Raw genomic sequence first — 25,070 nt, 5'->3', positions numbered from 1 at the left:
AGGCAGACACTAACAACAGTGGGTAGCACTGCTGTACAAAAAGCTGGCAAAAGGAGGATTCCATATGAGAGCTTGTTGTGTAATGTTCCCCGGTTTCCTTAAAGTATGGCCGATCCAATTCCACTTTTGCTTTTTGATTTGGAGAATTCATTGGGTCTTGTTTTGTCTTCTCTCACGGCCTAATGTTATTGATGGTATTTGGCCAGTGTATCCTAAGGATTCTTCTGAGGCAAGATGTTTACTAAACTAATTTGAGGAATGAACGGATTGTCTTATAAAGAAAGGTTAGAGGGTTTAGGTTTAGTATCCACTAAAGTTTAAAAGAGTAAGAGGCGATTTGATTTAAGTCTTTAAGATCCTGAGGAATCTTGACAGAGTGGGCGTGGAGAGGATATTTCCTCTTGTGGGAGAATCTAGAACTAGGGTAACTGTTTAAAAATAAGAGTCGCACATTTAAGACAGTTGAGAATTATTTTCCTAGAGGGCCGTGAGTCTTTGGAACTCCTTCTCAAAAGGCAGTGGAAGCAGAGTCTTTGAATATTTTGAAGGCAGAGCGAGATAGATTCTTTTTAAAAAATTTTTTTTTTAAGAGTACCCAGTTATATATTTTTTCCCAATTAAGGGGCAATTTAGCATGGCCAATCCACCTAACTTGCACATCATTGGATTGTGGGGCTGAAACCCACACAGGCATGGGGAGAATGTGCAAACTCCACACAGATAGTGACCCAGGGCCGGGATTTGAACCCGGGTCCTCAGCGCTGAAGACCCAGTGCTAACCACTGTGCCACATGCCGACCTTAGATTCTTGATTAACAAGGGAGTGAAAGGTTTTTGGGGTAGGCAGGAATGTGGGGTTCCGGTTCCAATCAGATTAGCCATAATTTTATCGAATGGTGGACTAGGCTCGAGGGGCCGATTGGCCTGCTCCTAATTTGTATGTAAGAGTGCAGGAAAGCAGTTCAGCTAAAAATTGGGGATCCACCCTTCAGTTAGTTAAAGACGGGCTGCAATCTCTGACAGAATAGTCTCTCAAGGGCAATTAGAGATGGGCTGCAAATTCTGGCCTTACCAGTGGCACTCTTATCCCTTGAAATAATTTAAAATACTATGGCTGGTTAGCTCATTTGTAAAGTGGCTGAGGGGCGAGTTCACCTGCGTTGTGCAACACCCTATACTCTAGGTACCGAGCGAAGCCAGGACACTTCCTGAAGTATGAAGCCTTTCACTGGGGTTGCCCATCTGTTTTGAATAGCAAATTGTGTCCAAGAACATCTCCACCGAGGGTAAGACGGTTGGAGGGTAGGTAGTCAGGATATTCACAAGAAAACAATGTGATGGATCCACTTCATACCTCTTGAGCTCTCTCCATGCTGACCAGAGTCAGGCTGAAGGTTGATTTTATTTCCAGGACTGCAACAATAGTAACTGACATAATATCACGTGAAGTTTGAATGTTTTACATCTGAATTAGTATGTAATTTAGTGATAATCATCATTTGTTGATGTATCAATTTGACAAGCAGTTGGAGGCAGATTACTCCTGCCCGAAATCTAAAAATAGAATTCTGTGAACAGAGGCTGTGAACTGCTGGTGTATGTTTTCTAAAGCTTTTGGTTGACAAAGAACCCATCAACAAATTCAGAATAATAGATGGTGGGCAGGAGCTGCAGGTTCGGTGTCTTATTAATGGTCTCTTCCATGCAGAGTTCCAATTTAAAAAAAAAATATCTACCTATTTTGCTTTGCTTCAAGCGAATATGAAGCAAGCTTGACTTTAAGACGAAACCTTCACGAGCTGATGAGAGCGACAGTCTCTGTTGAATTGGAGTCCTGATAACCTAATTTGCAATGCATGCCAAACTATTCCATTTACAATGCGTGCCGAACTATTCCAAAAGATGCAAGTAAAGTTGGATGGGTTAAATCAGAATATTTAACACGGAAATAACCCAATGCAGGCAAGTGATTGGTGTGGACATTCATTAATGCCATTGCTTTGTTGCTGAGTGATGAATTGAATCTGTTGTTCACTTCTCTTCCATCCCAGAAATGTTGTTTGTTCAACACTTCACAATAACTAATTGTGAGAGGTGCTGTAAGATACCCCATTGTCTGTAACCATCCTTAGTTCAATACTTGCTGTGGAAACTGGGGGGAGGGGGGGCAGGGGAAGAAAAATATTGGCCTCTTCTATGAAGATCCGAAAGTGTTTTGATAAATACGACCCATTGTTTTTATGCATCATATTCAGGAGCCACCACCACATATTAACCTGTGGGGCCAGATAATATTCACAACTGTTCAGCATGGAAAAAGAGCTCGCCAATGTGAGTCATATCGATGTGATTTGAAGACTAAGAGGCTGCCATTTGTGTGCAGCTGGTATCATTCTGTCATTTGTACTTTGTAGTGACTTGACTTTCTTGTCATGCAACTGCCGATTTGTGAGATGAATGATATCTGTAATCTGTATTTATAAACACAATTGAGATGTTGCGCCAGTAATTTTCCAACAGCAACAGTTCCTTTTTTTAAATGGAGCCGAGAGGAGAATGATTTCGGAAGGAGTATTTTTTTTGATGTGTTGCAGCTGCTGTCATTAAAAAGCCAATCAGACATTGGGTTAGCTTCATGCCAGTAAAAATAACCTATAAAGCAAATACCATCAAATTTTCAAACGATGTTTGTGTTCCTAAGACTCAAACTACTTCTAGTTTCACTTTACTGTCAGCTTTTCTTCTCCTAACAGAAAATCCTGCATTTCTTTAGAACTGAATCACATCTCATTGTTCCAAAACATTTTCCAAAGAATTACGTTTGTTGTGTAGTCACTGTTCCTGTACAGGCAAATGCGGCAGACAATTTGCGCAAAGTGAGCTCCCAGAAAAAGCAAATCGGATGCATAACCATTTTATGTATTCTGAGGGTTCAATGCCGAGAAGGACACCAGCAGGAGTGGAAGGTATTCTTGTATCCATCTGAGCAGATAGACGGTGCCATCCTCGGCTCTCACCAGAAATATGGTATCTCCAACAATGAGGCACTCCCCCATAGAATCACGGACCAGGATTTATCAATTGATAGGGTCTTCCAGCCTGCCATGCAAGAGTTGGTGGAGAAAGCAGCCCTGCCGACACTGGCTGCCCCCAGCTATTCAATGCTCCCTCACTAAGGAGGAAGTCCTGCCTTAGCTCAGACAGCTGCTGGCCAATCTGATTGGGGTGTTGGTGGGTAGGAGGTGGGGTGGTTTGGTGGTGGGTGTGCAGGACGAGGTGAGGGGGAGGGAGCACCTGCGAGGGACAGACCTTTTGGGGAAGGGAAGGGGAATACTCCATGTTGATGGAAGTTTCCCCCTCTTCTCACTTGAACTAATTGGCATTTAGTGATCATTATCTCTAAATACCTCATTTATCTTCCCTGGCTCTGACACCACATCCCCAGCCCCAGTCCAGATCTTCAATATTTCCCTGGACGCAGCCTACCTCCGCAACTGGTGCGCCAGCGTACGGCTCGCCTTCTCCCCATACTCGTATTGCACCTCTCTTGCCCTATGCAGTTGCCCTTCCGCCCTCCCTGTTGTCAGCCTGTCAAATTGCACCTGGAACGTTTTCCTCCTCGCCAATCTCTCCACGGTGGGCACTCTCGAATATTCCCTGTCCACCTCCACTATCTCGCTCCCTAGACGGTCATGTTCCACCCTCCTTTCCTTATTCGCATGAACCGTAAATGAGATTTCTCCCTGGACCACTGCCTTCACAAATTTATGGAGTCTCACGATCACTGCCCGCGACGGCTCCCCAGCTCTAGGCTTTTGCCTCCGAGACCTATGCACTCGGTCCACTTCAGGGGCTTTATCTAGCACCCCTTCTGCCACCAGCTCCTCCAGCATCCTCGAGACGTACTGTGGCACTCACACCTTCCACTCCTTCAGGCAGGGCCACTATTCGCAGGTTCTGCCTTCTCGAGACATTCTCCTGCTCCTCCACCTTTGCCCTCAACGTTTTACAAAGGTCTTGTAGGAGCCCCACCTCCGCCTCCAGAGCCACCACATGAGCGCTGTGGTCCGAGATCACTCCTTCAATCTCCCGAATCTGTGACCCCCTGCACCTCCAAACACCTCTCCATCCGCTCCAAAGTACTCTTCAAGGGTGCCACAGCTTCTACAATGATCTTTGCATGATCCTCATGCATTTCTTTCCTCTGTTTATGGAATTCCTCCTTGATAAAAGTCATCAGTTCCTGTATCTGGGGCCTTACAGCTGGCCCCTCCCCCGCCTGCTGGAAGAGACTGTCTGTGAAGCACAAGACTTATTCAACTTTCCAGCCAAACCTCTCACTGTTTTCAGCCGGGTCCGGTGATCAGAAGACTTACCATTCCCAGGGTAAACTACTCCTGACAGTCACCTACACCTTTTCATCAAAATTCCACCCGGATCGAGGTAAAAAGAGCCCTTTCCTGTGACTTTGAACAGGAACAGCCCTTTTATGTGACCAATCACTCCATGGCCACAAGCCAAAGTCCAACCCAACCCTTTTGGACACTAAGGGCAATTTAGCATGGCCAATCCACCTAACCTGCACATCTTTGGACTGTGGAAGGAAACCGGAGCACCCAGAGGAAAGTCGTGCAGACACGGGGAGAACGTGCAGACTCCGCACAGACAGTGACCCAAGTCGGGAATCGAACCTGAGACCCTGGAGCTGTGAAGCAACTGTGCTAACCACTGTGCTACCGTGCCTCGCTGTTGCAAGGGTCTCACAGTAATCATGGGGGGTTTTAATTTAGACTATAGTAATTTTCAGTAATAAGGTGGAGAATCAGTTCATGGAGGTATACAAAGGTAGTCTTCTAGATCAAGGAACGTGGTAATTTGGATCTAGTATTATGCAATGAGTAAGGGATAATTAATAACTCGATGGTAAATTGGCCTCTGGATAAGAGTGGTCACAATATAATGGAATTTTATACTGCGTTTGAAAGTAATTTAATTAACTGCAAAACTAGTTCTCAAATGAAATCAAACTGCACAGGTATAAGGGTCAAGTTGGCTAAGGTACATTGGGAAGCTATTGAAAGATGACACTAGAAAACTAAACAAGCAATGGCTAACACTTAAAGAATGAATACATAATTTGAAACAAATATGCTTTCCTCCAAGGCACAAAATCCCACAAAAGAGTTGCGTAACTGCAAAAGATATTGGATCAGAGAAAGAGCTTCATAATGTGGCCAAAGACAGGAGTAAGCCTGAGGATTGGGAGGATTTGAGAATTCAGCAAAGGAGGAGCATAAGGCCAATAAAGAAAGAGAGAAGATAATTAGAGTGGACCAGCAAGAGTCATAAAACAAAGGACGAGGGTTTATAAATGGGAAAAGATTAATGAGAGTAACTGCAAAATTAGTCAAATATAAATTCAGGTAACTTGTCTTTACCTATGTCGACCACTTGTGATTGCATTTATTAGATTGTGCTAAGAAGCACAGCTGATATAGATGTCAGCAGATTTTTCTGATTAGACCGGATGCAGAACGGGAGGGTACCAATTACCAGGGGCTGGTTTAGCTCAGAAGGCTAAATCGCTGGCTTTTAAAGCAGGCCAGCAGCACGGTTCGATTCCCGTACCAGCCTCCCCGGACAGGCGCCGGAATGTGGCGACTAGGGGCTTTTCACAGTAACTTCATTGAAGCCTACTCGTGACAATAAGCGATTTTCAATTTACAATTTAATAAACTAGTCTTGAATAAGGCTACGGTTTGAAAAATTAGACGGATTAAAAACTGTTTGTGAATGTGACCTAAGGCAGCAAAGGCAAATACATCAAAGAAGATTACAAGGGAAGCTGCAGACTAAGGTGATCAATTAATAGGGCGTAGTGGGTCCTGGGATAGTTTCTTTGGAGATCCGCAAGTCAGAATGAAATGGTGGATATATAAGCGCTTTGGTGTTTTGCTTGACATCATTTGGGGGCAAGATTTATTTAGCGTAAATAGTTCATGGTGATTTTATTTGGGAATGAGTGGACTTCGAAGAGCGGAGAGATTTGCTAGTTTCATGATTTGTTTTGTGCACCACCTCCAAATAAGATGTCTACCATGCCATAATCACTATTTAAGGTGCTATCAGACACATTCAACAATTTAATTAATTTGAAGATAAGTTGGGGATGAGTAAACAATAATTATTTCTTTAATTTGCATTTATACCTTTTTTTGTGCTTTTCTTTGCAGTCCAGTTTTGGAGATGTCACCTTGGACGTGGATGTTCTGTGCATTTGCAGTTTTTCATGTCAGCTTTAATCCTGGAACTGAGGGATATAAGGAATTTACCAGCACCACAAAACTGCTACGTTTGGCTGTGGACGATACCACCGGGCGAGTGTATGTTGGGGCAGTGAATTTTCTCTATCAGTTAACATTAGATCTACAACAGGAAATGGAAAGAAGAACTGGCCCAGAATTTGATGATCCAGATTGTTTGCCACCAATAAGTGAAAGCTGCATCAATCGAGTAAAAACTCCGAATTACAATAAACTTCTTTTAATAGACAAAGATATGAATAGACTTGTAATATGTGGAAGTATATATAAAGGAATTTGCTCATTATTGCAGCTGGATAACATCAATCAAGTCATATATGAAAAAGTGGATGGTGGAGAAGTTACATTTGTTGCAAGTAATAAATCAAATGTGGGCCTCATAACTAACGCAACTAACAAAGCTGGGCAACACATGCGGGTGATGTTTGTTGGAAAGAGTTTTGAAAGTTATGCAAATGCAATAACGAGCACCAGAAGACTCTACCAAGAGAATCAGAATCAATTGTTTGTGCTTATTGACGATTCTTCGGCTGTGAAACCAGACTCTGCACAATATCAACATGACTTTAAATTTTCATTTAAAGATGGCATCTTTGTTTACTTCGTTTTTTCTCGAACGGATGGATTGCACCAGAAACGTCGAACCTACATATCACGTATTTGCATTTCTGACCCCCATTACTATTCCTATTTTGAAATGGTCCTGGAATGTGATGATTGTAATTTTGTGCAGGCTGCTTACATCAGTAATCCTGGAGAAAAGCTCACTCAGTACATGAACGATTCCGAAGTCTATGGAACTATAACTCCTGAGGATAAAGTGCTCTTTGCTGTGTTTAACAGGGATGACCCAAAGTCCGCCTCTCCTGATAAATCTGCTTTCTGCATATTCGCCTTGAAGCAGATAAATGAAAAGATTGAAGAATATAGAGAACTCTGCTATAGCAACATAAGGAAACCTGATGAGGAAATAATCGTTCATAACCCTTACAAATCTGAAGGTTTTCACCAGTGTCCTGAGAAATTGAAGAAGGTAGATACAAAGATACATTCACTGACCCCCCCCCCCCCCCCCCCCCCCCCCCCAGGTGTATTTGTTAATGTTTTCTTAATAGCATTTCATATCATACTGTAGACTGAACCACTTCAAGTTTTATTTGTGGTCATCAAACTTTGGGGCACTCTCTAGTCCATCAACATGTTCAAAGAACAAATGATATTAAAAGCAAAATACTGCAGATGCAGCAATCTGAAACAAAAACGGCGATTGCCAGAAAAACTCAGCAGGTCTGGCAGCAGCTCCAGGGAGAAAACACAATTATCGTTTGCAAGATTAAGGAAGGAAATAGAGAGAGAAGGAGGTAGAATGCCAGCACTGAAAAATGCAAGACAACTCTGTGTTTTGATTTTAAAGAAACTAGAAAAAGGTTTTACTCTCCAGAACTAAAGATGTGTTGGATTATGTACTTTTATAAGGAGGTGGAATCACCTGGACTAATGATTAGTGGGAGCCTGGAGAGATTGTGAGAAAGATGTCGCACAACTTGAGAACAAGTGAAAGAGAAGAGAAGGGTCACCCGTCTAAAGTTGTTGAAGTCAGGAACATTAGGAATTAGGAACACTTCACTTTTTAAACCAAATAATCAAATACTTTGACACTTTTATTTGGCCATGTATTGTGCTTCCACGTGGCTTTTATTTTTAAAAAAAAAAGCACAAACATTACTCTGGCGACGAATGCCTAGTTTTATACTTGCATATCCTGAACGTTTCAGGCAGTCGGCTATCAGAGCACAGTGGTTATCACTGTTGCTTCACGGCACCAGGGTCCCAGGTTCGATTCCCAGCTTGGGTCACTGTCTGCGTGGGTTTCCTCCAGGTGCTCTGGGTTCTTCCCATAAATCCCGAAAGACGTGCTGTTGGACATTCTGAATTCTCCCTCTGTGTGCCCGAACAGGCACCAGAATGTGGCAACTAGGGGCTTTTCATTGCAGTGTTAATGTAAGCCTACTTGTGGCGATAGAGATTATTATCAACAATTATCTGCCTGTAAGCCAAATTGTTGATGGTGGAGGCAGTGGCCGGAAGGTAACAGCAAAATCTACCTATTGGCAATGCACTGGAATTTGGCTGCTTTGCAGAAAAAAAATAATGGAACCACATTGAGAAATAGGATGAAATAACAGTTTTGTTTTCTTGTGAAATATCCAGCAAGCACACTGGTAAATTTTATACTACAGATTCGCCAAGAGAAAGATGCCATTTGACCCTGTTCCAGTAGAGATCTTCAACTGGATATATGTTCCAGTTTCATTTCCCCACTTCCTCTCTATCAGGGAGAATCACACCTGCTTGATCTATCTCCACCTGTTTTATCACATGCTATTCATATGATAGATATTGCCTCTGAAAGAAGGCAGTAAAGCATAAAGAAGAGATTTCACTGGAACATTTCCAAGCAAAGTAGAAAAGCTATGCAGCAGGTTAGTGGGGACCAGACATTGTAATTGGATTAGGGGACAACTGTTTGTTCCCAGGTGCAAAGGAAATTGAATGGGAAAAGGAGCAGCTTATTTGACACTAATAATCTTTTTCTAGTTTCTTTAAAATCAAAACACAGAGTTGTCTTGCATTTTTCATTGCTGGCGTTCTACCTCCTCCTCTCTCTATTTCCTTCCTTAATCTTGCATCGCCCCTTTGATTGTGTTTTGTATTGCAATCCCACCAGAGACATTTGAGGAGGACCGCGCTCACACTTGGGTTGATGCATTTGTTCTGAACAAATGTCTGAATTGTGTCCAGGAAACTTTATTCATCTGCACTGGTGGATTGGTTATGGCAATATGGCAAGTGTTCAAATATGTATTTTTGGTGGTTATTGCACTACACGAGGTTAAAGCAAGTATAACAGTGCTGGCAGAAAATGCATAGCGTTTTTTCTTGTGGCATTTGTTGGGTTAGAAGCTGTTCATGTTTAAAGAAGAAAGCAGTGTGATACGTCGGAACACAGTTGAACCATGAATTAAGCTTGATTAGAGTATAAATGAGGGGAAAAGGTGGAGTTTTTCTCCTTGGAGCACACTGGATTGAGAGGTGATGTGTTAGAATTGTACAAGATTATGATATGTTTGGATAAGGTAGTCGAAAAATACTGATCCCATTAACTTAGGGGACACAGATTTAGGGGACAGAGCTTTAAGGTTTTGGGCAAGTGATACAAGAGGAGGTTGTGATGGAGAACTCAGTTCCGTAGTGAAGGTAATTACCTGGAGCCCGGTGCCTACAAGGGTGGAGGTAGTGGACGCAATCAATGATTCGAGGGGAGGTTGGATAGGCACTTGAAGGAAATAAACTTGCTGGGCTACAGGGATTGTGCAGGCAAGTGGGACTCACTGGATTGCTTTGTGGGGAACCAGCAAGGTCTCGGTGGGCCGAATGGGCGCATCCTGTGCCACAAATGAACCTGACTCTCTGGACAGTGTCGGTGAGAAAGTCCATTCGGGCCATCGTAGCTCATATCTATGGTTGTATCCTGTCAGCCCAACCAGAGCGTTTAAGGTTCGGAAATGCTTCTGGAGCTTTTGCCTCCACACAGCTGCTGAGAAGATAATTTTGCATGTTTATCATTTTTGTGTGTGGAACTTCCTAACAGCTGCTCTAAGTTGAACAATTTGACCCTGAGGCCTGTGAGTATTCGACCTGCTATTTTAAGGCAGTGTTACGGACTTGGCCTTCTAATCTGGTTCATTATCTCAAACCTTTGGTCAACTTCTTTTGAGAACGAACTGAAAAGCCTGAATTTCTCCAAGACTTTGTTCAACAATGTTTTCTGATTCTGGGGATTTGAGGAAAATCTACAGGGGAGAAACAAGTGATTGTAAGGTGATGAGCAAAAGGACATACAGAAATTGATTAAGCAAAATATGAGGCAATACACTCTGGATATAAGAATTGTAAACAGGGGGGCAACATGGTGGTGCAGTGGGTTAGCCCTGTTGTCTAACGGTACCGAGGTCTCAGGTTTTGGGTCACTGTGTGGAGTTTGCACATTCTCCCCGTGTTTGCATGGGTTTCAAAGATGTGCAGATTAGGTGGATTGGCCACGCTAAATTGCCCCTTAATTGGAAAAATGAATTGGGGTACTCTAAATTTAAAAAAAATGTGTAAAAAGGGAGGCACTAGGGGGAATAGATAAGCAACGTTATTTGTGCTCCAAGACACATTTTAAAAATTAGTTTGCAGGTACAAAAACAGATCAAAAGTCCACTGGATGCATTTTAGTGTGCTACAATAGTTTTTTAAAAACTTTTTAGAATACCCAATTCATTTTTCCAATTAAGGGGCAATTTAGCGTGGCCAATCCACCTACCCTGCACATCTTTAGGTTGTGGGGGCGAAATCCAGGCAGACTTGGGGAGACAGTGCAAACTCCACACGGACAGTGACCCAGGGCCGGGATCGAACCTGGGACTTCGGCGCCGTGAGGCAGCAGTGCTAACCACTGCGCCACCGTGTTGTCCCTGTGTGCTACAATAGTTTAGCATATTACACAGAACATGAGACAATGCAAACTGCCTGTAGAGTATAGTTTGGAAGCACAAAAGTTAATGTTGCGCATTTAAATTGTCATGCAGATAACTGCAAACTTTGAGATGTTACATTTTGTTCCATCATCCATATTAATGATTTGAATGAGGGAACAAAATGTAACATCTCAAAGTTTGCAGATGATAACAAGTTGGGTGGGAGGGTAAACTGTGACGAGGATGCAGATGCCCCACAGTGTGATTTGACCGGTTGGGCAGGTGGGCAAATCAATGGCAGATGCAATACAATTTGGATAAGTGTGAGGTTATTCATTTTGGAAGCAAAAACACCTGAATGGTTGTAAATTGGGAGAGGGGAGTATGCAGCGGGACCTGGGTGTCCTTGTACACCAGTCGCTGAAGGTAAGCATGCAGGTGCAGCAGGCGATAAAGAAGGCTAATGGTATGTTGGCCTTCATTGCGAGAGGTTTCGAGTACAGGAGCAGGGATGTTTGTTGCAATTATATAGAGCCTTGGTGAGGCCAACATCTAGAATATTGTGTGCAGTTTTGGTCTCCTTTTCTGAGGGAGTGCAGCGAAGGTTTACCAGACTGATTCCAAGGATTGTGGGATTGTCATATGAGGAGAGATTGACTAGGTTGGTTTTGTTCTCATTGGAGTTCAGAAGAATGAAGAGGGAATCTCAGAGACTTATAAAATTCTAACAGGACTAGACAGGGTAGATGTAGGGAAGATGTCCCAATGGTGGATGTGTCCAGAACCAGGGTTCACAGTCTGAGGATTCAGGGTAAACCATTTCGGACAGAGATCAGGAGACATTTCTTCACCCAAAGAGTGGTGAGCCTGTGGAATTCATTACCACAGGAAGTAGTTGTTGTCAAAACATTGAATATATTAAACAGGCGGTTAGATATAGCACTTGGTGGTGAATGGGATCAAAGGCTATGGGGAGAAAGCGGGATTAGGCTATTGAGTTTGATGATCTGCCATGATAAATGGTGGAGCAGGCTCGAAGGGCCAAAAGGCCTCCTCCTGCTCCTATCTTCTATGTATCTATATAAGAATATTGAACTTGTTTACTTGACTTCAGAACTCTTTGCAATGTGTCTGCCAATCTGTCAAAATACACGAAGAGCACTTGCTGATTTTGGATTTAATATGGATAAATACATTGGTATGGTAGAAAGTCCAGCAACAATTCACTCTGATGGGATGAAAATATTTGCCTGCAATGAAAGATTTGAAAAAAATGGTTTCTGTTACCTGAACATTGTATAGTTAAGGGACAGTCATATCAAAGCGGTTTTAAAATTTAAGGGAATTGACAGTATGAATAAAAATTGATTCCTCCTTTTGGTTCAGGAATCACAGAAAGACAATATCAAGGGGATAATTCAAAAAGCGGGGGGGGGGGATGGGGGGGGGGGGGGGGGGGGTGAAAGAACAGAGGGACCTGGATGTATATGTGCATGGTGGCAGGACAGGTGGAGAAAGCGGTTAATAGAGCAACAATATCCAGGGCTTTATTAATAGGGGCATGGAATACAAGAACAAGGTGGTTATGCTGAACCTATTCAAGGCACCAGGTTGGCCTCAGCTGAAGTATTGGATGCAGTTCTGGGTGCTGAACTTTAGGCAGTATGTGAAGGCATTAGAGACTGCAGAAAAGATTTGCCAAAATTGTTCCAGAGGTGAGGAACTTCCATTGTGAAGATAGATTGAGGAAGTTAGGGCTGTTTTCCTGAGAGAAAAGAAGGCTGAGAGGAGATTTGATAGAGGTATTCAAAATCATGAGCGGTCTGGACAAAGTGAATAGGGAAAAACTGTTCCCGCTTGTGGAAAAATCGAAAATGAGATGACACTGATTTTAAAGCGATTAGTGATAGGGAGAGAAAATGTTTAACATAGCGGGTGTCAAGGCTCTGGAATGCACTTCTTGAGAGTGTGGTGAAGACGGGTTCAACTGAAGCATTCAAGAATGGGCTAAATGACCTCCTGAGCCCTATCCATTGTGATCCAGTGCATTCAGAACAAGTGAACATATTTGGGGGAAATTCCATGATGCCATTGTGCAACTGGAATTGTGCCCTGCCCTTCTCTGCCCCCTTTGTGAACCTATTCCAAATTCTGTGGACTGGTGCGTTCTGAGTAGGTCGTTGCAAGAATAAGGCAATGTACCTGCAAGGAGATGAGAGAAATGTTTGCCCATACAGAGCTCCATTGATGTCTGACTTCCAACAGCAATGAATGTTCTAGAATGTATCCTCCAATTGGAATAGCAATCTTCAGATCTGCATTGAAATATTAGAATCTTTAAGTATCCAGTGTGATTGGGTGTGTATCCAGTGTGGCTGCCACACTCCTTTCCTCCAGCCTTCTGCGCTCCTTCCTACCTTACCCTGCATTGTGCAATCTGGAGCTGTGACCAGGGTAAATTGAATACAAGACGAGATAAAATGCCTGAATGAAAAGAGATTTGGAATTGTCAAATGTGGAACCTAACAAGGCAATTGATGTGCAATCAACTGATATACTTATAAAGGAGATGCCTATAGCGCCAGTAAGCAATTACGGATTGCAAGAAATGGTCAGAAATTTGGATCTAACTGATGTGACTGCCAATGCTGACAAAATGATACAGCAGGTTAGCAGAATCAGTGCATCTACTACTGTTCCGTTTAATCTTTTGGCTTTTCTCTGCACCACCTAAAGAGATTGACTGACTTGCTTGACCAAATTTTAACATGTGGTCCAAAATGTCTTCTGACTAGAACATTGTGCAGGCTTAATATAACAGCCATTAATTTATAATCCACTGATTTGGCTGGGATTATTCAACTTGCATTGAATCAGAAAACACAATTCAAGCCCACTGTGATCTGTGTAGACACAACAAACTTTGGACACAATGTAAATGTTCAGTTCCCAGATAATGAGGTGGGGAGAAATGTCATGGCCAGTGTCACATCCAAAATGTCAACTGCAACTTCTGTAGGTAGCCCCTTGCCTCTGAGTCACGGGGTTCTGGGCTCAAACCCCACTGCAGGACTTGAGCACAAAAATCCAGGTTGACATTCCAGTACAGCCGTGAGGGAGCACTGTATGGTTATCGGAGGGTGAAATTGTAAACCAAAGATCCATCAGCCTGCTTGGATGAATGGCATAGATCCCATGGCACTATTTCAAAGATGAGCAAGAGAGTTATCCCTGGTGTTCCTGGTCAATAGCTATTCCTCAATCAACATCCCATCACATTGTGGGTGTTTGCGGTGCTTAAATTGAGTGCTGCGTTTCACACATTACAATTTTAGAAGTTCTTAATTTGCTGCACACCATTTTGAGTTGCCTAGTGGTCATAAAGAGCGCTGCATAAATGCAAGTCTTCCTTCATTAATAATTGTGCAAACTTGGCTTGGAGTCCATTGATTTTTCTGAGATCTCCCAGCTATCGACTAAGACAGTGAAAACATGTGGGGAGGTTAATGGAATTAAGATCAAAGATTCTGATGAGAGCCAAAGAATTTCCCTTTCCTCTCGCAGCATTCACTTTCACTGCAGTTGAGGCATCCTTCAAATGCTCCCTGGAAAGTGCAATATATAATGTACACCTCATTGCCATCATTCAACAGTTCCTAGTGTAGCATATGACTTGGTTATCATGGGAATAGGTTGGCCAGCACGGTGGCGCAGTGGTTAACACTGCTGCCTCACGGCGCTGAGGACCCGGCCCCAGGTCACTGTCCGTGTGGAGTTTGCACATTTTCCCTGGGTCTGTGTGGGTCTCACCCCCACAACACAAAGATGGGCAGGGTAAGTGGATTGACTGGGCTAAATTTCCCCTTAATTGGAAAAAAAAATGAATTGGGTACTTTAAATTTAAAAACAAATCTTAGGAATATGTGAACTTGAGAGATACTCGGGGGAACTTCCAATTTCAGTGGATGGATGGAAGTAAAAATGAAGTGGATTGTGATGGTTGACCTACTGGTGCCCTTTTTATTTTTTAGCCTACAGCAGGGGTGGGCAAACTACGGCCCGCGGGCCGCATGCGGCCCGCCAAAGGTATTTCTGCGGCCCACCAAGTCATTAAAAAAAAAAAAAAAAAAAATTTTTTTTAAACATTTTTTTTTTTTTTTAAATTTTTTTTAAGGTTAATGGGGGGGGCTGTTGGGTTACTTACTGGTATAGGGTGGATACGTTGACTTGAGTAGGGTGATCATTGCTCGGCACAACGTCGAGGGCCGAAGGGCCTGTTCTGTGCTGTACCATTCTATGTTCTATATGAGGCGCCCAGAATCATAACCGGGTGAAGTAATTATTTTACTTAATATACTATGCGGCCCTTTGTGAATTGTGAATTTCTGAATGTGGCCCTTGCACGGAAAAGTTTGCCCACCCCTGGCCTACAGTATCTGGGACATGTACTTAGATTTTGTTTTAAAGGTAGGCCCAAAGATAGCAGAACCACATCATGCAGAAATGGTAAGGCAATTAATCTTATTCTGCGGTTCGTACTGGGTACAGTTATTTTTCTAAACTCTTCTGCAGAAGACAACTTTTAATTAGTGTATTCATTTCACAAAAGCAGTACTTCAATATCACCAACAAAAATGTTTGTTTACTTGTCTATGTTGATTTGGAATAAAAGCTAACTTTAATTCTTTTTTTCCCCCTGCTACCTCAGGGACAAGCAAAGTTGCATCCTTGCAGTGGTGAACATCTTCCATATCCCATTGCAAGTAAAAAAGGAATTGCTGCTAAATCAATGAAACGATATGATACAAACTTATCAGCAATAGCTGTAACTGTGGAGAATGAAAATACAATAGCCTTTTTGGGCGATGTGAAAGGAGAAATTCATAAGGTAAGTGTAATACGTTCACAGAGGTAGCAGTCCCTTCATCAGAATTCCTTTTATTAACTGAACCAACAGCAGGACGGCCATGTGCATTCAGCTTGCTGTCTACACTGGGAGTCCAGAGGATCTGACGCTCCCTGTTATATACAGAGAAAGGGGTTCCTTGGCCACTAATTGGGGCCACTAATCAGGGAACTCGTATTCCAATTGGCCAATCTCAAAGGCCTGGTCTAAGTCATTACAGTAAGAAGTCTTACAACACCAGGTTAAAGTCCAACAGGTTTGTTTCAAACACGAGCTTTCGGAGCGCAGCTCCGTGATTAAATTCCTCACCTAAGGAAGGAGCAGTGCTCCGAAAGCTCGTGTTTGAAACAAACCTGTTGGACTTTAACCTGGTGTTGTAAGACTTCTTACTGTGCTCACCCCAGTCCAACGCCGGCTTCTCCACATCATAAGTCATTACAGTAAGACTTTGAGTAAAAGCTTCCCTTATTTTGTAGAAAAACGCACATGTGGAATCTGCCGTGGAAATTTTAATTTGCCAGTCAAATGGGAAAATACATTTCTGCTTTGGAAAAGCGGGATCTTTGCTGCCTTTCAAATAATATCAGTATGCTTATCTCTGGTTCCAAATCTTCAGTTCCTTGATCTAGATTCTGGACCTGATTTTTTATTTTGGTGACCAGTTTAACTTTTCTCTGATCTGTATCAAGACTAGGGGCATGTTTTATTTTGTATTTACTCCTTGAATCGTCCTTCAGTGAAGATGATCTAACAATTTCTGATAATTTTGTAGTAGGGGAGTTTGAATATAACTTGCGAAAAAGATCATACTCAGTGCAGATATGTTGACCTTCCTTTGAATTCCTTCTTGAATTAAAAAATAAATAAACTTTACTTGCCTAAATGTGACATCTGCTGGATATGAGTCATTAATTTAAATTTGAGCAGCAATGGCTATCAATTTTAAAACCACATCCTCGAAAATGAAGCTCTGGTAGTGGCAAGCATCATGCAATGTGTATTCATATGCTCCAAGGAATTTTCTTTTGAAAACCTGAAATGTTAGAACTTGAAATATTGGATGACCACAGCCTCTTTCTTCATTCTCTTCCCATCGCCTGGATAACGCCTAATATATATACCTTCTAATTGGAAAAACCTGAGTGAAGCTTAGGGCAGCATGGTGACACAGTGGTTAGCACTGTTGCCTCACAGTGCCAGAGATCCGGGTTCTATTCTGGCCTCGGGTGACTGTGTGGAGTTTGCACGTTCTCCCCGTGTCTGCGTGGATTTCCTCCAGGTGCTCCAGTTTCCTCCCACAGTCCAAAAATGTGCAGGTTAGGTGGATTGACCATGCTAAAATGCCCCTCAGTGTCCAAAAGGCTGCGGGGAAAGGGTCAGGGCGTAGGCCTAGGTAGGGTACCCTTTCCAAGGGTCGGTGCAAACTCGATGGGCCAAAAGGCCTCCTTCTGCACTGTAGAGAGTCTATGATTCTGTGATCTATAATTCAGTGAAGCAATTTGAGGATGCTGCAAAGAATATTAAAAAGGATCAGTGAGGAAACTTTGATTAGAAGACAACAAGCTTGGGGTTTAATAAAACTTGCAACTATAAGAGGAAAGGAATTATGAGATGAATCTAAAATATTGTAGCTAATCTTGGCTTGACTGTCAGTATCTTGCATGAGCCAGCGCAGGAAGGTCACAGTAAAAAGTTGGGGAACAATTTGGATTTCCTTGGCATCGGAACTGAGTATGCATAAGACATCCAATATTCTTGAAGAATTGGTGAATGATTGACTCCAAGGGTATGGAGACATCTATCTGATGCACATATCACACCTAGGTTGTGTAAGAAGTTTCAAACCCAAGTAGAAAAAGGAACTACTTATTAACCACCGATCAAGGTGAAATCTGTTTAAAGTAAATGTTCTCTAACCCAGATTTTTTGAAATTGACAAATTTTCAGAACAAAGCAATGAAAGTCAGTCATAAGACTGAAGATGTTAAGTGGTCCACTATGCACATCTCTACCTTGACTCGGGTTGACTTTAAACAATTCACTCACTAATGTAGTTCTGTAAATAGAATTTCTGATGAAGAGGGTTGGCACTGGTATTGAACAACATATCTGCTGATCGTACCAGCTGTGGTAGAGCACAAAACAATGACTTTCTTTACCGTAACTTCATTTGTATTAGTCATACCGGAATGATTGGGCTTTATAGTAATTAGATTATTATCTAAGATTTTATTTTCAGGCGGGAGATGTATCAGTGTTGGTGAGACTTCGTATCCAAGTTTAAAAACAGGAACTTTGTTCTGACCTAGAAGTGTTTGTGTGATTAAGAGTGCATGTGGTTGGTTGAAGGTGGGTGAATATTAAATGGCTGCGTTCAGCTCTGAACAGCTAATTGTCAAAGGTATCAGCAATCAGGATGTAATGTTTTAGCTCTTACATTCCAAGAGCAAGTGAGGTTTAATGTAATCTGAAGGATCAAAGGAAAAAATATCTTTGGTAGCTGGGATGGTTTCAGATTTAGAGATGAGACCATGGAAGAGACAACTGAGTCTTCCGGTGGTGGCATGGAGGAGAAGGTAGCAGACTGGGTACCTCCCGCCAGGGTACTTGTTTTCCCGAGGAATTTTGGTGAACCAACTCGGCCCATCTAAAGGGTTAGTATGCCTGCCGAGGAAAGAATGTCGAAAGTCTCCAAAAAAGGCTGGTGGAAAGAAAGGTGCAAGTGGAAATCCTTCGGCTGTGAAAGAGAATGGAAAAATGTCGAAGGGAGTGGAAGAAACTTTGTCGATGCACAGCAATCAAATCGGCTCGTTAGAGACTGAGATCTCATTGATGTGGGAGAGAAACAAGATCCTGAGGGCAAAAGAGGATGGCCTGAAAGACAGATCAAGGAGACTAAATCTCCAAATTGTGGGACTGCCAGAGGGGATGAAGGGCCCGAATCACACTGAGTATTTCTTTTCAGATGTTCGATAGTTTGGGAGGGGGGCGGGGTGGATGGACAGATGTCCCCTCTGTTGGGAGGTTATAGGGCCCATCGACAGAAACCTTGGAAAATGAACTGCCACAGGCACTTGTTATAAGATTCCACAGCTTTCGAGAGAAGTGGGTGGAGGCATTCTGAAGGGAGCCAAAGAGATTCGAGATGGAAAGGGAGCATCATCCAGATATATCAAGGCATCGGAACAGAGCTGCCGAAGAACTGGGCGGCCTTTAATAAGCCAAAGGAAGCGTTATACCTGCTGTTGATGATCGAGATCTCTCACCTGACTTGAAATACCTGCCAGTTTGCAGTAAGACGTATCTGAGGTTAGTCGCAATAGAAAGAAGTAGCTCCAGGAGAATTCAGCAACTTCATTTATTTGTTATTGTCTGTATCACAATTTGTTAGTTGTCTTTTCACGTGTTAATATTGTTAATAAACTATCTTACTAGTCAAGGAACTAGATGTTCTATGTAATCTGTACGATAGCCATAACTCAAAACATAATATGGTACCAAGCGTGTTGAACAATTAAAGATAATGACGGAGAAGACGGGACAAAACAGGCTGAAGAAAGAAAAGAGAAAATTCTTCTGCCTACCTGGTAAACTATGGGCAACTGAAACTCAATGCCTGTGATTCAAAGACTGTGCAGTTCGAGATGGAAGGTTTGAAAGCACCCGACTAGCTTCAAGTCACTGGTAATATAGCTGAGAACTGGCGTGCTTTTAAGCAGCAATTCGGATTCTATATTACAGCCCTTGGCCTGAAGGCACAGTCTGACGAGAGGCGTATTGGTTGCTGCTCAAGATAGCAGGCCCTCAAGCAATAGAAATTTACAATACCTTCACGTTTGATAGCGAAGAGGCAAGCAAGAGCTACGATGCAGTAATAAAGTATTTTGATCTGCATTACTCTCCGAAGAAAAATAAGACATGTGAACGTTATATATTTCTTACATGTACCCAAAAAGAAGAGCTTCAATTAGAAAACCCTATCAGGAATTGCAATGCAAGTGAGCTAGCTGCACCGCAGACCAATATGCTCAACCTAAAATATTTTGGCACCAATCTGGAAGAAGATACCAGCGCCATCACTGTGATGCAGTCAAATAAGAAATGTGTTCTCAATGCGGGCAGCCATTTTAAGCAGCTGACCGTATCTGCCATTTTAAGCCAGAGATGTGGCAATTGACATGGACCACGGCAATGTCCAGTATTGGAAAGGTGAGTTCCAGGTGTGGCCGAACAAATCATTTTGCGAAACATTGTTTTTCACGATCTGCAGTGGACCAAACAGGAACAATCAATGCAAATGTTGAGATGTCCATTGAAGACCCATTTTTCATTGACCTGATTTTGTCTAAGGACATGATGACTCCAAATATACAGAGCGAAGAAGTCCTACTGGCCAGTTATGGCAATAGTGTTGGTGGCGTTGACACCATCGAAGACGGATGGACTATTCCAGTGATGCTGAATGCCACAATGATCAAATGCAAGCTCGACACTGGAGCGAGGGCCAACCTTCATAGTTTGTCTGATTTGAACAGGCTGCTAGTTAAATCAGAAGTTGTCAATCAAACCAGACTACTGAAAGATTACAATGGGCATCAGATTGAGCCGCTGGGAGCATATGAACTTGGAAGTTTGGGTACGCAACAGACGTCACATCGTAGCATTTTCCGTTGTGGACACGAAGCGCGAGTCCATCATAGGAGTGGACGCATATGATGCCCTGACCCTAGTTGAGCAACTGTACATTCCAGACAGCGCAGTGACAGAAGATTGTTGCAACTCAAAACAAAGTACAATGGCACAGTTATCCAATGTGATACAAGCGGAAGTTAAAGTGGAAGAAGATAAATCGGATGAAGAGATGGAGGATCCAAAGGGAATTCCAGAATTCTGGTTAACAATCTTCAAAAATGTGAATATGCTCAGCGACATGATACAGGAGCATGATGAGCCTATCTTAAAGCCTCTGCAACTTGTAAACATAAAATGTTCAGAGCCTGAACAGCAAATGAGCTTCACTCTGGAGTTAAGTTCGAGCCAAATGAATATTTCACAAATGAGGTAGTCACAAAAGTATACCAGCTGGAGTCACGGCCTGACAAGTTAGACTTTTTATTCTTTGACGAACTAGAAATCACAGGATGCACAGGGTGCCAGATCGACTGGAAGAAAGGAAAAAAACTTCACACTGAAAACCATTAAAATGAAGCAGAAGCAGAAGGGTCGGAGCACTGGTAAAACAGTTACGAAAACTGTACCAAATGACTCTTTCTTAAACTTTTTCAATCCTCCGGAAGTTCCAGAGCATAGAGTGCTGGATGAGTTTTGCAGCAAAACTCGCGGTTGACTTTGAAATTGGTCACTTCTTGCATGAACACATAATTATACGTGCAATGACGCACTTACAGGAAAAGCCATTGCATATGATAATGACGCCAATGATGATTACTACGATGATAATTACAACAACCATGTTTACGCTGAGGAAAGTGGAGATGGAGGTGATAAGCTAGAAGAGGACGACCAAGAAATGCTATTCAGGTGGTTTGGCGGGAGTGACGAGGTGGTCACGAGCAATGATATGTGTGAAAGCTTTAAGATGGCGTACACAGTGACTGAAAATTGGTCATATGAAAAAGACCAGCCAGAAAACCAATCTTCCGAAAGTTAAAACAACATCACGCAGCCGATCAAAGTTCAGAAGACCAACGGGACAATGCCGTTGTGAATATCAAATAAGCTGTGCACAAGGGACACATTTGAAATGAAATGAAATGAAAATCACTTATTGTCACAAGTAGGCTTCAATGAAGTTACTGTGAAAAGCCCCTAGTTGCCACATTCCGGCGCCTGTCCGGGGAGGCTGGTACGGGAATCGAACCGTGCTGCTGGCCTGCTTGGTCTGCTTTAAAAGCCAGCGATTTAGCTCAGTGAGCGAAACCAGCCATTTAAAATTATCCGGCATATCATGTTGTGTAAAGCATAGTTGCGTTTGTACACATGACATGCGTAACATTGTGATGCAGATCATGTTTTGTAAGACATTTTTGTTACATTTGGATGTAAATGCTAACCGTTCCAGAGGAAGGAAGATGTGGTGATATGCCTGTGCACGGTTCTGTATATAGTTAACAATGTGACCTCCAGCCAGCTGGTGGTGATAAAGATCTATCATGTGACTTGAAATAACTGCAGTTGGTAGTAAGATGTACATGAGGTAGTCGCACTAGAAGTAGCTCCAGGAGAATCCACTGAATTTGTTTATTCGTCACAGTCTGTATCACAATTTTTTAGTTATCTTTCCACGTGTTAATATTGTTAATAAATCATCAACTAGTCAAGGAACTAGATGTTCTGTGTGCACCTGTACTATGGCCACAACACAACATAACAGAAAGCAGTTACTGGAGGGGAGATTATATTATACAAGGTGCACATGGATAGGGAGGTAAGAGAAGAGCAATAGAAGCTAGTTGACAATATTCTGGAGTGTAGTCCGCATGTATTAGTGATCCTACCCGGGAGTTCCTGGCGAACAGGAAAAAACTGCAGACACAATTATCTATGGGTAAGGTGATGCGCCAGCTGTAGTGCTCGAGAGGAGGTATTTATAACGTGGGGAGAAGACCAGCCACCTCCTGGCTCACCAGTTGAGACGGCGGGTGGCCTCCTGGGAGATCATTCAGGTCAGGGACTCGAGCGGCACACTGGTGCCTGCTCCGGAGGACGGGGTGGGGGTGTCGTTATGTTGGCAATTTTGAAGGGTCTGGAATTTCCTGTGCTCTGGGAGGAGGAATGCGAAGAGTTAGAGGCGCTGCTGCGTCCTGGGGAAGTCTTAGCAATGATAGGGCTGATGCAAACAGGTAAAGCCTCTGTGCTGGGATGGATCTCTGGGGGAGTTTTGTGAGAGGTTTGCCGGGCAGTTGGTCGCATTGCTGGTGGTCACGTTTTGACACTCTGACCTGGAGCTCCCTTCCTGCGACACTAGTACAGGCATCAATTTACCTACTGTTGAAGAAAGACAAGTATTATGTGGAATGTTGATCATACCATCCTTTTTCATTGCTGAATGGTGATGCCAAGATTGGCTAAGGTGCTAGCAATGAGGTTAGAGCCTTACCTCCCTGGTGTGATTGGTGACGATCAGACAGGATTTGTTAAGGGCCGGCAGTTGTCATCTAACATCCAGTGCCTGTTAAATGTAGTCTCTCCCCACCTGTGGGGCCAGATCCAGAGGTGGTGGTGCCTTTGGATGCCAAGAAGGCATTTGATAGTGTGAAGTGGAAATATCTTTACAGTATTGGAGAGGTTTGGCCTTGGACCAAAGTTTGTTTCATGGATACGTCTACAAGAGAAGGCCCCCTTGGCTAGTGTGTGTCCATCACACAAACCCGCCTCCCATCCATTGCTCCCGCTGCCTTGAAAAAGCAGGCAGCATAATCAAAGACCCCTCCCACCTGGCTTATTCACTCTTCTAACTTCTTCCATTGGGCAGGAGATACAAAAGTCTGGGAAAACGGATTAAAAAACAGCTTCTTCTCGGTTGTTACCAGACTCCTAAACGATCCTCTTATGGACTGGTCTGATCTCTTCCCACAAAATACATGAATAGGATGGGAGCAGAGGGATACGGACCAAGGAAGTGTAGAAGATTTTAGTTTAGACGGGCAGCGTGGTCGGCACAGGCTTGGAGGGCCGAATGGCCTGTTCCTGTGCTGTACTTTTCTTTGTTCTTTGCTGAATCTTTTCTACCGAGTAGTACTATACTCCTGTATGCTTCACCCAATGCCTGTGTCTATGTATTTACAGTGTGTGTTTTGTATTTGCCCTATTTATTTTCTTTTCCTGTATGGAATGATCTGTCTGAACTGTATGCCGATCAATATTTTTCACTGTACCTCAGTATACGTGACAAACAAATCCAATCTAATGTTGTGACAATATTTATAAAATTTACATTTTATCAGACACTGAAGTATCTGAGTAATAGGAGATATATTTTTACTCGGAAAGCAACAGAATAAACAGCCCCAAAATCGCGAAGTTTATTTTTATTAGTGCCAAGTGATTGTGTGAGTGTGACATTTCCATGCACTTTCTTGCACAACAGCTATAAATGTTCACTATCCTATAGGTATTCCTGAGCAGAACAAAGCTGCTGAACATAACAGCTGATGAATATCAGATAGTTTCCATGACCCCGGGCAGCAAGGTGAACAGTGACCTTTTCTTCAATGCAAAAAGAGATTTTCTATACGTCATGACTGAGAAAAAGGTAACATGTTATTTTATCTTCTCGTTCGATTGAGTCATGTTTTTTTTCCCAAAAACGTACATTTGCCTGCATTAATCATATTATGGGTTTACTTTACATTACATATTGGTTTAAAACTATGCTTGCTGGAAAATAGTTTCCTTTGATACGGGACCAGTAGTTCTTGTCCATCCAGTTCAGCTGTCCAAGGCAAGCGAGCAAGTCATTCAATTCAGATACAAGCATCTGATAGATAGAACATTACAGCGCAGTACAGGCCCTTCGGCCCACGATGTTGCGCCGTCCTGTGAAACCCCTCTAAAGTCCCTCTACACTATTCCCTTATCGTCCATATGCCTATCCAATGACCATTTGAATGCGTTTAGTGTTGGCAAGTCCACTACTGTTGCAGGCAGGGCATGATGAATTTATTTTGAATACATTTGATAGCTTTTTTGAGTTAAAGGTACATTTTCAGCTTGAGACACATCTATTTGAATTTGTTCTGTCCTGGTTCTTTTTTTTAAATAAAAGTGTTGCATTGTCTATATTATAAAATAGTTTAGTCAGTGTGTGAAGCCATCGGCAAGAGAGATGGGTAGGCCCGAGGGGTTCTGTGGGCTGCCAGTAAAGAAAACTGCCATATATGATAAATATTTGATTACATTGCCAGAGCCATGGACACTATATGTGATGAAACCTCACAAAACTCCTAGCAGTACCTCCTCCAACAGTAAAGAGCCAACTTTTAATCAGAAACATTGTAGTAATCATGGTATCCTAGAAGATGATTTAAGAACAGTATTGCCACAGCATGTAATTTATCATTCTCTCAGCGCCAGGTGCTTGTTGTGGAATGCACATCGCATTCAGCCAATGAAGTCATTAATGAAGTGAGACCTGTCTATTTTCTCTTAGTGTAACTATCGCCCTTTTCCCCCCTCCCAACGCACCAGTGGTGTGAAAATTGTTGCAAAACAAAAGTATAAAGGATGTTTTGAGATTTCTTGTTGCAGTTAATTAATTATGCAGTGAATAATAATTCTGTTTACCAGTTTAATATC

At 42.6% G+C, this 25,070-nt stretch overlaps 1 protein-coding gene across 7 annotated transcripts in view; it reads left to right on the top strand.

Annotated features, from left to right (window-relative positions):
- Positions 1-25,070, top strand: part of LOC119973455 (plexin-B2-like) — a 290,890-nt gene that overhangs the window by 185,271 nt on the left and 80,549 nt on the right. For all 7 annotated transcript variants that reach the window (XM_038811623.1, XM_038811619.1, XM_038811625.1 and 4 more), the window contains 3 exons: positions 6,234-7,356; positions 15,555-15,734; positions 23,887-24,027. In XM_038811623.1, coding sequence (XP_038667551.1) covers positions 6,247-7,356; positions 15,555-15,734; positions 23,887-24,027 — 1,431 coding nt within the window. In that variant the 5' untranslated portion in view covers positions 6,234-6,246. The remainder of the gene's footprint in view (positions 1-6,233; positions 7,357-15,554; positions 15,735-23,886; positions 24,028-25,070) is intronic.

Source organism: Scyliorhinus canicula, chromosome 11 (assembly GCF_902713615.1).
Source record: "Scyliorhinus canicula chromosome 11, sScyCan1.1, whole genome shotgun sequence".
Taxonomy (NCBI): Eukaryota; Metazoa; Chordata; class Chondrichthyes; order Carcharhiniformes; family Scyliorhinidae; genus Scyliorhinus; species Scyliorhinus canicula.
The sequence above is the reverse complement of the archived record's forward strand: the minus strand, read 5'-3'. Positions and strand labels throughout refer to the sequence as shown.